Source organism: Papaver somniferum, chromosome 4, assembly GCF_003573695.1.
Source record: "Papaver somniferum cultivar HN1 chromosome 4, ASM357369v1, whole genome shotgun sequence".
Lineage (NCBI taxonomy): Eukaryota > Viridiplantae > Streptophyta > Magnoliopsida > Ranunculales > Papaveraceae > Papaver > Papaver somniferum.
Window position 1 is genome coordinate 122,552,935 of NC_039361.1, and position 14,273 is coordinate 122,567,207.

Genomic DNA, 14,273 nt, shown 5'->3' on the forward strand with positions numbered 1-14,273 from the left:
AACTACTAAACAGGGAATGTAAAACAGGGAAAGAAACTAAAATTGAACAGAAATGAACATGAACAGAAATGAAATTGAAATTGAAATAAAATTGAACTAAAATTAACAGAACTAAGTTCTGGACACTGGCTAGTCCAGCATAAAGTTTTACAACAACACCCACAAGGCTATTTATACCCACAGACACAATTAGGGTTCTACCAAAAAAAATTCCCAAATTAACAGTAGACTAGGGTTTGATTTTTTTACCTAATTTGATGTAGCAACATCAAATTAAACTCGACCCATTCTTCCTCTGACTCTCCTGGTGCCTTTCCCATACCTTGATTTCTTTTCTAGCTTCACCTAATTCTCTACCATGTCTATCAATGCTTTTTCTCTATTTTCAAAACCCTAGACTAGGGGAAAACAGTGAAAAGAAGTGAGAGGCATGTTAGAGTGATAGGGGTTTCGGTGGTTGAGCAGGTGGAGAGTTGGTGGTAGCGGATATGGAGGTGACAGAGGTGGAGAAGGTGGTGGTGTACGGTGGCGGACGTGGGTTTTCTGCAGAGGAATGGGGGAGAAGAGGGAGGAGAGATCGATATTTTTAGGGATAGGGTCTGTTTGGCTTGAGGTCTAGGGTGTTCGACACTTGGGTGTGAGGCAAGTGTAGAGAGTTTGATGCACAGCAAGACTAAGCCGTGAGATGTGGAGCTGGTAGGTAGATCGGACGGTGATGCGGAGGCAAGCGAGGAGCGACCGTCGGATGAAGGGATACAACGAAACGAACGGTGCTAGATTAGGTTAGGTGCTGTAGTGTAAGGCGGAGATATCAAACTTTGATGAACAGCAAGGGATCAACCGTTGGATTCAACTACCATCTAATCTGAAGGCTTGGAATTTCAGCGCTGTGGTGCTTGGCAGAGACTTCAGATTTTGATGCTCTATGAAGGAGCGACCGTCGGATGCTTCTGAGAACTGATCTGATGGCTGAGAACGGAGGCGTTTTTGTGTGTAGAAAATGAGGTTGTGCGCACCATTCTTCGCGGCTTCCTTGCGTGATTTCTTCCGGCTTTTCACTACTTTTCTGCTCTTTTTGCTCCGCAAGTCATCCAGACTTTATTTATTACCTAAAAATGCAAAATTAATTAATAAAAATATTTATTCTTGAAAACAATGAAAATACAGAATATGGGATAAAATGTAGAATTAATGCATAAAAGATGAGTTAAATGCCAACAAAAAGGGATAAATAATACAATATTTGGCACTCATCAAATACCCCCAAACCTGAATTTTACTTGTCCTCAAGTAAAACAAAACTAAGGAAATCCTAACTATACCACTGTCGCTGGTCTCTCGAATGCATTTAGCGTATGCACTAAGCCTTTTAAACCACTAAGTGTCCCTAGTGGACGAGTTGAAGTCTCGTGAAGGTTTGCTTAGAACGTACCTACAAAGTTCTAGGTCAAAATATAAGCTCAGATTCCATCAAATGTGACATGTGCAAAACAGTTTAAGCTCACAGCAAAATGGAGATGTCAATCTAGCTATCAAAGGCACAATCCTAGCACTGATAACAAATAAAGACATGTGATAAGAGTGTAAAGTGTATCTACACATGTGTAAAGAAAGATCTGAAGTTATGACTACTAATCACCAAGAGATAGTTTCTCAGGCTAAGAACTGAGGTCGAAATCTAGCTAGCTGTCCGGACTTTACGAGAATTGTGAATGAGTTGGAGGTATTTCACAATTACTCGCGTTGTACATCAATGGCATACACCCTCCTTGCTTACAACACAAAAACACAAAAGATGACTATTTACATGACTCTTATTTACATTGACTACTCTCTTTTTTATTTTGGAACAAGAGATGATGGAATTGATAAATACTTGATTTTTTTTTTTTTCTGATATTTTTTTCTCTTTTTTTTTTTTTTTTTCTGAATATATACATCGTTTTTTTTTTTTTTTTTTTTTTTTTTTTTTTTTTTTTTTTTTTTTAGAACAAGGAAACACTTTTGATACATATACAAAAGGAAACAAAAATTACATGACACTTTGCAAGAGGTAGCCCTTTTTGATGCACCCAGTTAAATTCGATGGTTGTCTTTCTTAATGTAACCTCCACCTTCTATCCCAACCAACCAAAGAACAAGCTAGTCAAGTTTCGTTCAGTATTCTAAAGTGATTGGCAATCGTAACTTCCTATCAAACACCTTGAAGATCGAGGCCATACATGTATTGGTAGATCGTGCGCGTGCAAATTTCTTATCACTATGTGAATTGTGCTAGAATCAGGGTGCCTAAATATCTAGACTAAGACTCCTAATAAAAATACATATTTGCACAAGAGTCAACATTTCAAGGTAAATGAGCTCCATTTTTATGATTTTTTATTTTTTTAATTTTTTTGAATTTTTCAATTTTTTTCAAAAGAAGGAGTTCGTTTTCAATTATGGCAAATTATCATGGTATCTACTCTATACCCCCAAACCTAAACTAAACATTGTCCTCAATGTTTCAAAATATGGAAAGAATTAAAATGCAACATATGGAAAGGGACATGCTGAGTAGAGTAAAAGGAGAGAGAATACCCGATTTCGGCGAAAGCAGAATTAAAACTCCGTTATTCAAGGCAAAAATCCAACATATTTCAGCCGAGATCATATTGGATTAGCAAAATATATACAAAAGGAACAAAAGGGTTTTTAAGAAATTTTATCTACTATGGATTATATACAAAAATTCACCATACACTAACAATCTAAAGAGTTGAGGATCAACCCAAAAGACAAAGTGTAAAGGTTTCAACAGCTTCACACAATAATAATATGGTAGGCATGCAGTGAAGCTGTGAAACAAAATGAGCTACCCCCAAACCTGGATTTTACAGAAGATATAATTTTGAAAACAAAATCGCGCAGTTTCGGGGGTTCATCATGCAAAAGGTCTAGCTCGAAATGAACTTTGCTAGGGACGGGCAAACATGCAATTTCCAACTGTGGTTCCTCAAAGATATTATATTTGAATGCAAAATGTCCAAGAGGACTTGGGAAGCACACAGTTCCAAACCTAGATTAGGCATTCAGAAAAATTGGTTTTACAATATTGGTACAAACCAAATCTAGGTTGGGTGGAAGGCCATCAGATTGTGACTCATGTAGGAGAATAGGTGCGTCATTATCAATCAAATCAAAATCTCCTAAATCATCTACACATGTCACATCATGCTCACAATCATCAATCAAATTAGCAAGTTCACACTCAGAATCATCAACATCATCAACAATTTGTCTCATGCATCGGCAATCAGGAAATATCACAATGTGACATAGGTAGAGAATCAACACATCACTATATTTTCATGCATATTAGTGTCTACAGAAGATTCAACTATTCCTATGTCATGCTCATCTTCACAGAATAATTGTACGAATCCCATGTCAATATCAAAATCATATGAATTACAATGAGTATTAGAAAAAACAACATTCATGAAGGTCGAGGGCGAGAAGCCATATGTTATTGAACCAACAGGTTCCACAATATTTTCATGTTCTTCTAACACATCATCATAATCATCATAATCATCATCATGGTAGCATGCATATTGGTCCTCATTAAAAGTGGTGGTGTCGTTAGTCGATTCATGTTCCTCTAAATTAGGTTCATATTCAACATCATTTACATGAATGGGACTAGACACTTCATTAGGGACAACATACATTTCCTCATGAATTTCCTCCTTTTGTAGGTGAAGCAAAATCTGATCTAAATATGCCTGAATTCGTGATGTAGATCTATCGAAGTTTTGCTCACTGAGTCTGAAAGCTTCTGTGGTGGAGTCTAAATTCATGGGAGTACAAAATTCTTCATGTTCAAATTGTGGTGATTGGTACATGTGTGCATGGTCATTAGGGTTTATAAAATTGATCGCAACCCTCAAAGGATTGATTATGGTCCCAATGACTACCATTCTCACAATTTATGGGCATTTCATACCTTGGATTTTCTCTAGATTGCCTAAAATTATGCAAAATATGACAATTCTCAACAGGGTGGTCTAAACTACCACATGCGGACATGCATAGATTTCAGGTTGCCTAAGAAAATTAGATGTGACAGATTCCTCATGTGATTGCATTTCTAAAGCTGCGATTCGAGCTTCTAATTGATCCACAAGATGATTGTGTGAGTGAGGCATTAGCAAAATGTTCATTTTCACGTTGTGGCGAATGATGCATGTGTGAATAGTCATTAGGGTTCATGTATTGAGGCTCGGGACTTTGAAAATGTCCATAATAATTCCTATGACTATTGACATCATGGTCTATGGAGGTTCATAACGTGAAGTATGTCCACGCAAGTTCTCTAAGGGATTTGTTGTATTCCCCAACTGTAGACCAAGATCTAGACATGATTGGCTCAAAAGCTAAGTAACTATGTTACAAAGCCCAAAATTTGGTTTTTAATGGGTTTGGATTTTTGGGAAAAATTTGGTTTTTATGGGAATGAAAACATTTGGTTTTTGATGGGAAACATTTGGTTTTTATGGGGATAAGCCCACTGTTTTGGTTGTGCTTTGGTGAGGAATGGGTTTGGGGAACTGTTGTGAAACAGAGCCCAACTTTCGGCCTAGAGTTTGGGTACACGGCCCACTAACGACTTCAGCAAGCCCAGAAACTAATGAAGCCCAGCTGAGTTGGTAGGTTCAGTTAACCTTGTTTAGGTTGTTTGTTGGGTTTTTGAAACCCAAAATTTTGATAGGGACAATCCCACAGTTAATGCTCAAATACAAACCCAAAAGTTAACTTAAATTACAAGCCCAACAAAAAAAATGGAAAAAATTATTACAAGCCCACAAATTAAAAATGGAAGCCCACAGGTTGGGTTCTCTTAATGGGTTTAGGCTTACTTGCTTAAGCACAGCCCAGCTGCTCAGTTTGGTTGCAAAAGCCCAGTTGGGCCTTGGATCATCCTAAGCTTTGGCTTCAATACTTAAGGCCCAGTTGGGCTTGGTTCAAATCAGTTCACTTCACAAGCCCAGTTGGGCTTTATCTTACACCAGCTGCAGCAGCTTCAGCAGGGACTCAGCAGCAGCAGCAGGGATCAGCAACATCAGCAGTCTTGGCAGCAGCAGAGGCTGGCAGTTCAGCAACAACTCAGGGGCAGCCTCAGCAGCAAGAGGCTCTCAGGCACAGCAGCAGCTTCTCCAGCACTTGCCTTGGCAGCAGCAGCAGCAGACAGCAAGGAAGAAAAGCAGCAACAGGAAGCAGCAGCAGCAGCAGCAACACCTGTTGGCTCAAAAAGAGAAGTAAGTTTCTTGCTAGAAGCTAAGAAATTCAGCTGCACTACACAGCAGCTACTAAAACAGCAAGTTACACTAAAATGCAAGAATGCAATGCATGATGAGTATGCTAGAATGAAACAATATGCAAAAGAGGATGCAATGATGCAAATGAACTAACATGCAAAAACAGCCAAGAAAAATTCAACACAACACAACCAAGTCCCCGGCAACGGCGCCAAAAACTTGGTAGGCTTCTAAAAGATGGGTAAAAAAAATGAAGCGAAATGAAACGCGGGCCTACAGTAATACCGCAAGTGCACGGTCGTCGGTTGTAGCTCGTGCAAGTACGGGTCGATCCACAGAGATTGGGAGTGTTTTGTAGTGTTCTAGCTATTTGGGCTCTAAATTGCTATTGGGCTATGAAGCCTTTTGGGCTTTGGACTTAGGGTACCTTTGGATTATAGGATTATTTGATAGTAAAATGAGCTTGGGCTTAGTTGGTCTTGAAGTGCATTAGGCTTTGGCCTTAAACTTAGGCTTGGGCTCAGTGAACTGAAATTAGCCTTGAAGGCACTGGGCTTTCACAGTGAATTGGGCCTTAGCTTTTTGGAGTGAGCTGAGCTTTGGGCTCAGTTGGATGGGCCTTGGGATTAAACCTGGGCTTTTAGCCTTTGGTTTCACTGAATTGAACTTGGGCTCAGTTGCAGCAGCAGCAGCAGCAGTGGAAGGAAAAGGCAGCTGCAGCAACAGCAGGGGAAACAACAGCAGGGGAAGCAACAGCAGCAGTAGCAATACTGCACAGTAGCTGCACAAGCAGTGCAAGTAAAGAGGAAGGAAAGCAGCAGTACTGCAGCAGCAACTGCACAAGGCACAGAGGGAAGGCAACAACAGGGCAAAAGCAACAGCACAAGGGCTTCTGGTTTAGCAGCAAAAGAGGAGTGTAAACAGTGGCTCTAGGCCAAATTGGAAGCAAACCAGAGAACAAAAGAATGGCAAAAACAGCAAAGATTAAACAGACTAAAAACTAAACAGCAACAAAACAGTGAACAAAAACAAAACAAAATGGAACAAAGTGAAAGTGACACAAAGGCAATTAGCCTAAGGCAGGGAAGATGGTGAAACTAACATGGTGACAATGCAAGGCCAAGGGAAGAATACAGGCATACAAATAGAATGGGAAGAGAATTAGCTTGCTATGAGCACTAATTTCTCCCAATGCTCAATCAACACAATGCATCCTAAGCATACAAAAATGGAATGGCAAGATAATCAGCTTGCTATGAGCACTGATTTCTTCCATTACTCAATCAATTCAGTGCTTCAAAGGCTTCTAGCCTAGCATTAACAGGAATATAACAGGAACATTATCAAAGGAACTTATCAACACAATGCATCAAAACAAGCACATTAACAGGATCATCAACATGATATGAAAACAAGCACATTAACAGGAACATAAACATGAAATTAAAACAAGCACATTAACAGGAGCATAACAAACATTTAAACTACTAAACAGGGAATGTAAAATAGGGAAAGAAACTAAAATTGAACAGAAATGAACATGAACAGAAATGAACAGAAATGAAATTGAAATTGAAATAAAATTGAACTAAAATTAACAGAACTAAGTTCTGGACACTGGCTAGTCCAGCATAAAGTTTTACAACAACACCCACAAGGCTATTTATACCCACAGACACAATTAGGGTTCTACCAAAAAAAATTCCCAAATTAACAGTAGACTAGGGTTTGATTTTTTTACCTAATTTGATGTAGCAACATCAAATTAAACTCGACCCATTCTTCCTCTGACTCTCCTGGTGCCTTTCCCATACCTTGATTTCTTTTCTAGCTTCACCTAATTCTCTTCCATGTCTATCAATGCTTTTCTCTATTTTCAAAACCCTAGACTAGGGGAAAACAGTGAAAAGAAGTGAGAGGCATGTTAGAGTGATAGGGGTTTCGGTGGTTGAGCAGGTGGAGAGTTGGTGGTAGCGGATATGGAGGTGACAGAGGTGGAGAAGGTGGTGGTGTACGGTGGCGGACGTGGGTTTTCTGCAGAGGAATGGGGGAGAAGAGGGAGGAGAGATCGATATTTTTAGGGATAGGGTCTGTTTGGCTTGAGGTCTAGGGTGTTCGACACTTGGGTGTGAGGCAAGTGTAGAGAGTTTGATGCACAGCAAGACTAAGCCGTGAGATGTGGAGCTGGTAGGTAGATCGGACGGTGATGCGGAGGCAAGCGAGGAGCGACCGTCGGATGAAGGGATACAACGAAACGAACGGTGCTAGATTAGGTTAGGTGCTGTAGTGTAAGGCGGAGATATCAAACTTTGATGAACAGCAAGGGAGAAACCGTTGGATTCAACTACCATCTAATCTGAAGGCTTGGAATTTCAGCGCTGTGGTGCTTGGCAGAGACTTCAGATTTTGATGCTCTATGAAGGAGCGACCGTCGGATGCTTCTGAGAACTGATCTGATGGCTGAGAACGGAGGCGTTTTTGTGTGTAGAAAATGAGGTTGTGCGCACCATTCTTCGCGGCTTCCTTGCGTGATTTCTTCCGGCTTTTCACTACTTTTCTGCTCTTTTTGCTCCGCAAGTCATCCAGACTTTATTTATTACCTAAAAATGCAAAATTAATTAATAAAAATATTTATTCTTGAAAACAATGAAAATACAGAATATGGGATAAAATGTAGAATTAATGCATAAAAGATGAGTTAAATGCCAACAAAAAGGGATAAATATATACAATATTTGGCACTCATCAGCAGCCGCTATGCAATTCAGCACAACCCCGCAAGGTTATTTCTATCCTCTTAAAAAGGTTGGTTACTGCTTTGCAGTTCATACCATCTATTCCGAGATTATTGCAACACTAACATTGGAAACTGGCCGATCTTTATCATCGGTAACTGGCCGATAGTGGGTTGGCAACTGGCCATCCTTTAACATTGGCAACTGCCCAATTTTTATGATCGGCAATTTTCCGATAGTGGGTTCGCAACTGGCCATCCTTTAACATTGTCAACTGGACAATTTTTATCATCGACAACTGGCCAATTTTTATCATCGGCAACTGGCCGATAGTGGGTTGGAAACTGACCATCCTTTTACCTTGGCAACTGGCCATATAAATTGTTAAAATCAGCAACTGGCCGTATATTAATGAAATTGGCAACTGGCCATATTAATTGTTAAAATTGTCAACTGGATATATAATTCTATTACTTTTGACAACCAGCATCTCTCATAATTGGAGAATAAATGCTAAATGTGCTTGCATATAATGCAATTTGGGTAATTCGAATTCGAGTTGCTCAGAAGAATTTGAAGGTTCGGTTACTTGAGTGGCGTATCTTAGAGTCGGAGTTTTCTAAGCGGGCCAAAACCCGGTTCGCTGGAAGTCCAGATTTTCTGATCCGTCACAATTGGTATCAGAGCAGTTCTGGTTCAAGCGGGATTGTGCATTTGGAACTCATCCGTGTTCTACTAGTGCGATGAATACATGTAATCCTATTTACTTCTGGTTTTTATTTTGAATTTCGGGACGAAGTTATTTTCAAGGGGTTAATGGTGTGACACTCTGTATTTATCCTCAGGTTTAAGAAAAACAGTTATCTATATTTTTTCCTTGTTTGAAATTATATCTAATGTTTGAATGCTTTTAATGTTATGACATCTTACAACCAAAACATGGGTGCTTAAATAGATGTACACGCATCCCTCCACATCAATACACATGTGTTAACAAATGGGATGAGTTGAGGGCACTTTGGTCTTTTTTGTTTCATGTTGAAATAAAAAGAACAAAATATTATGTTTATATAAATTCCTTCTCTTCTCTTTTCACTTGAAAAAGGAATGGCCTCTCAAAAAGAAAGAACTCTTAACAAATTCGTTTGAGAAATCAAGAAGTTAAACTTGGAGATAATCAAGAATCGTCTAAGGAACCATTGGTAGAGTGGTAGTGATAGATAGGGGTTACCTCTCTTTGATTTTAGTATGAATAAATTTTTTTCGAATTTTATTCGTTATATCTTGTATCAAATTAAGTTTTGATTCAAGTATTTTCTTTGTTTTGGAATATTGGGTAATTAACAAAGAACATCAATTTCATGTTTTGGTAATTTAATTTGAAGAATGTAAATATTGGAAATCATGGAGAATTCATGTTGCATGGAATTAATTTATGAATTCCTTTGTATGCTAGTTTGATTTGAGATATTTGGGAACTAGGGTTCACGGTAGGAAGTTGGAGATTTTGTTACATTTCATTTTTTAAATGAATTGATGAATATATTCTTCTCTAATCATTGTGATTTGCAACAATTTTTTTTCGATTGTAGTAATCTATCTTATTATTCATTCTTGCTTGAACATCTCATAAGAACTGTTGGAACTATAAAATGAAATTAACCATTGGAAATCAATGATTTTTTTGATATATTATTCATACATATGTTCGCAAAACTCGACTAAAATTTCAGGAAAATCATACCTAGGAAAGTGCCATAAACTGCTATGTTGTAGAAAACCACAGTGCAGAATTTGTACAATACGATAGAGATTTGAAGTTTAAAATAAGGCACTTAGACTGCATCAATTACTTAGATTTTTTGATATGAGGAACCCTATTTTGTGATGATTAATTTGTAATTTTTTTTGAAACAAATGGATCATGGTAAGTACCCCAAATGAGGGACTTTCTGCAGCTACGCATGTAGGAATTTTTTCTCGTTGGGTATATAAAATCAGTCGTAACTTGATATATAACCGTTAATTTTGTATGAAGTTACTGTACAATGTCCTTCCTGTAGTTAAGAAGGTGTGTAAAAAATATCAGTGTGATCCGATCACTGGTCACTATTTGTTGGTCTATGCTTGAAGTTGTGAACCATAACATTTTGATTTCCATTTAACTTGAATGATCATATAGTTATGGGAATGGACTTAGATTCACTTGGGAATTGGTATAACTTTGTATTATCCTTATTTCTTAGCACATGAACATGCTTTTATTTCTTCTGGATCTGGTAGTATATGGTTATTACACCAATGCGTTGCTACCGTGAAATAAGGACAAATGGTACTCTTGTTTGATACGTAGTGGTCGTGATTTTGAATAAAATGTGATAAGCCCATTATATTTATGATATTGAACTAATGGAAACATTATGTGTTAGAGCATTGCTCGATTGAACCCACCAAGCGTTGGTATGTCAAGTTTGGTTGTCATATTTTAGTGAATCAAAACTCATGTTAAGAGTCGCTTGATTATGTACTAGAGTCAACTTCGTATAGGTTAGCTTGAAAGTATTAGGATATGAGACATTAAAAATATTGCGAAGTCTTGAAAATGTGAAGAAGTAAGGATCTACAATGACAACAATCATCCTTCCACTTGAGGTTAGTGATATTTGACTTGAACTGTTTCATTCCCTAACGTACCTTTCAAGTCGTGCATATTAAAAATGTAACTGCGAAGCATATTTGAACTCTAGATAGACATAGTATTAAGGAATACAATACGAGGTTTATTGCTTAACCATTAAACTTTGTAGATAAGACATCGCCATAATCATTTGAATGCTATTGTGATTATATATGGGTATGAGGTGAGGATTTCATTCTAGGGAATAATGTTTACATGTGTTCGAAGGAAGTAAGTTCATAAACTTGTTTGTGGAACGAAAAGGAAATTGCCAGGTGTTATTGGTTTTGTTATTCATTGCATATCTTATGAACAACCAATATGTGTGATAGAGTATAACCGCTCACAACTTGTTGTGTTCTTGGTAGAAGTATTCACAAAGGCCTGACTTATGTATTGGTATAACTTTTATTAGTAAAACCGATTTAAGTAATCACCTGTGGTATGATCGGGTTTGTGTGTCTGACCAATTTTGGGAAAGGGGAACCTATCCTAGTAAGGGGTGCAATACATCACAAGGGGAACCGATCCTTGTATGGGGTGCAACAAGGTTTATAGTAGAAAGGGGAACCGATCCTTTGGACATGTGCAACACATATAAGTTAGATACCATATATATGTGGGGAACCGATCCTGGTACCTAGTCAACTGAATTTTTGGAAAGCTACTGTGACTATGCACAATACTCACATGGAGGTAGAACCGAAACTTGTTTTGGTAAAACCGTTAAACCCATGATTGTGATTGAATGTTGGTTTGATCAATCACATAGTTCTTGAAAGTCAGATGAACTAATTCTAAACTTGTTTGGAAGTGTGGCAAATCGGTTTCAAGGTTGTAAGTGTGAAAGAGAACTTACAAAGTTAAGATGTCGACAAAATTTGAACACGTGCTGTGAATGTTTATTTTCAAATATATTCCTTAACGGCTAACGGAAGAGAATCCCAGGATCAAAACATAAGTAAGTTAAGAATATTTTAATTAAAGTTATTAATTTCATTTTGTATGGAAATTACAGAATAAGTAATGTGCATTTACTAATTAGATTTTCCAAGAGATTTCGATCATTATTTTTGGACAGAGCATTTCCAGAAATTATGGAAACCGAATTTGTTCTTTAATGAATATCTTGAGAATATTTTCGATTTTGGAAATTCGGTGTCCAAACTTCCTTGTCTATAAATACTCGAAGTTTGCCTTTCTAGCAAACTAATCCTTCGTAACAACAAATTTACTCTTTTGTTGTTGTTATTGGTGTAGTCACCTATCCGGAGAGGAGAGTAACCTAATTAGGCGAAATATCTTACGGCCGTCAGTTAAAGTCTTCTTTGGTATTGAGAAGCTCTAGCGTGTACCGTTGGTGGAAAACTAGATAATTACGGTTTATCTTTTGTTTTCGATTGATTTGATTGACTATCGGTGGTTGAAATCTGATTGCACCTAGTTTGTTTATTATTGAGAATATTATATTCTGATATAAGATTCACTCAAACTAGTTCAGAGTTTCTACAGGGATCTTTAGAGTGTTGTTAGTTTTAAAGACGATCTTGTGATAATCCATTGTTAGCAGACTTCGTTCTGTGCGTGATTGATCACAAGAAATTCAAGTGATTGTGTTTATTGAAGATTTAAGAAGATTTGAGGACAAAGATTTTTTGATAAGTCAAAAATTTGTATTAATAGATGACAAAATTTACAAAATATAATTTACAAGAAAAGAGGTCACAGCAACCCCAAAAACTTGTAAACTACTTGAAACTATAATAAGAAACATTTGTATATTCAACAAAATTTAAAAAAGGTGGTCTTCCATCATAATGCACTTTCACTTCATTAGAAAGAAGACAACCACGCTTAGCCATTTTATCCGCTGCAAAATTCGCCTCCCTAAAAGTGTGAATGAACCTTATAGATTCATAATGCCTACAAATTTCCATCCATCTGTTCCTTGCAAACCAAGGGATGGAAGAACTTTTGAAAGCTTCTACCACGCCAAAAGAATCTGACCGCACACAAATACGCTCAAAACCCCATTGCATTTCCCATTCCAAACCAACAATAATTCCATAAAGTTCTGCCAAATAGTTTGAGGTAACTCCAAGGCCGATACTCATAACTCCAAGAACTGAACAATTAACGTCTCTTGCCACCACTCCCTTTCCTGCAACGCCTGGATTACCCCGCCCCGCGCCATCACAACTTTGTAGCTCATTAACGTCTGGAGGTTGGCAAAAAACCTCCACCGGTTGATGATGCCTGACACTCCTATGGATCACTCGAAAATAATCAAGAAGCAAAACATCTTCAGCACAATTTCGCATATATGCCCTAAGACAGACTGAATACACTTGAATCATCTTCACCACCCTCTTGAAAAATAAACTCCAGCTTGGTTGTTGACGTTGAAAGACTGCCCTGTTGCGTGTTTCCCAAAGTTCAGACCTGATGACAAGATTGGAAAGCCTCCACAGGTCACGAATCATGGTACTCCTCCTTTGAGCTGCTTTACAAGACAACACAAAATAACATTAGGCTTTAAATTAAAAATATCAGCTATCCAGTTCCAAGCACGGCCAGCAAAGCTGCAATTTAAAAGGATATGGTCTAGAGATTCTTCCTTAACTCCATACAAGCTACATCGATTTGCAAGATGAATTTTTAATCTTGATTGAATAATATCATACGTTGCACAAGCATTACGCATGAATTTCCAGTTTTGGGCAGCCAATGTAGGGTGAACTTCCTTCCTCCATAAAATAGAAGCGCCATCAAACTTGGGATACTTATGACGCATTAATTATTTCGCGTAACTAACAGTGAAATCACCTTTGTAATATGGCATCGATATACGCACATCTTCACCAACCATGGGTGTAGGCAATAGATTAACATCTAGACCAGTAGCTGTCATGCGGTCTAAATGCTCCACAGGGATATTCCACTGCCCATCAACCAAAATAGAACTAACCAGCACATTTCTATCCAGGGAATAATCATTAAGAATTGCAGCTATACTCGTATTTGAAAACCAAGCATCATAATAAAGGGAAGTATCCCTGCCGTCACCCAACAAAAATTTAGTTTTAGATTCCACCATCTTGTACACTCTTCTAATACCCGTAAGAATAGAAGATTTCAAGCCATTTACCTTAATACACCCATTTCTGCCAAAGAATTTAGCACGAAAACCTGCACATTTTTTCTTCGAAGAACGAATTTTCCACCAAAGTTTCATAAGCATTGCATAATTCATTGTAGCCATATGAGTTAAGCCCAAACCCCCCTCCTCAAAAGGGCAACAGACTTTATCATAAGCAACAACCACAGCACGGCTAACATTAGAATCTCCCGACCAAATAAAGTTCATAATTGCTCTTTCACATTGTAAAATGAATTTACGAGGCCATTTATATATATCCATATTGTGAATAGAGTAACTAGCAATAACAGACTTGACAAGCACCAAACGATCATGGACAGATAATAAAAAAACCTTTCCAACCAGCAAGTTGCAATTTGATCTTCTCAACTACACCCGAAATGTGATGATATTGAACAGTA

General features: G+C 37.8%; 1 protein-coding gene across 1 annotated transcript; it reads right to left on the reverse strand.

Annotated features, from left to right (window-relative positions):
- Window positions 1–12,460: 12,460 nt before the first annotated feature.
- On the reverse strand, window positions 12,461–13,195 carry LOC113273074. Its single transcript, XM_026522843.1, has one exon. It carries the CDS (start codon window positions 13,193–13,195, stop codon window positions 12,461–12,463), a length of 735 nt encoding a protein of 244 aa, XP_026378628.1.
- Between the last annotated feature and the right edge of the window lie 1,078 nt (window positions 13,196–14,273).

Coding starts and splice junctions, on each gene's coding strand:
- LOC113273074 (XM_026522843.1), bottom strand. CDS start 13,195: ATGATTCGTGACCTGTGGAGGCTTTCCAATCTTGTCATCAGGTCTGAA.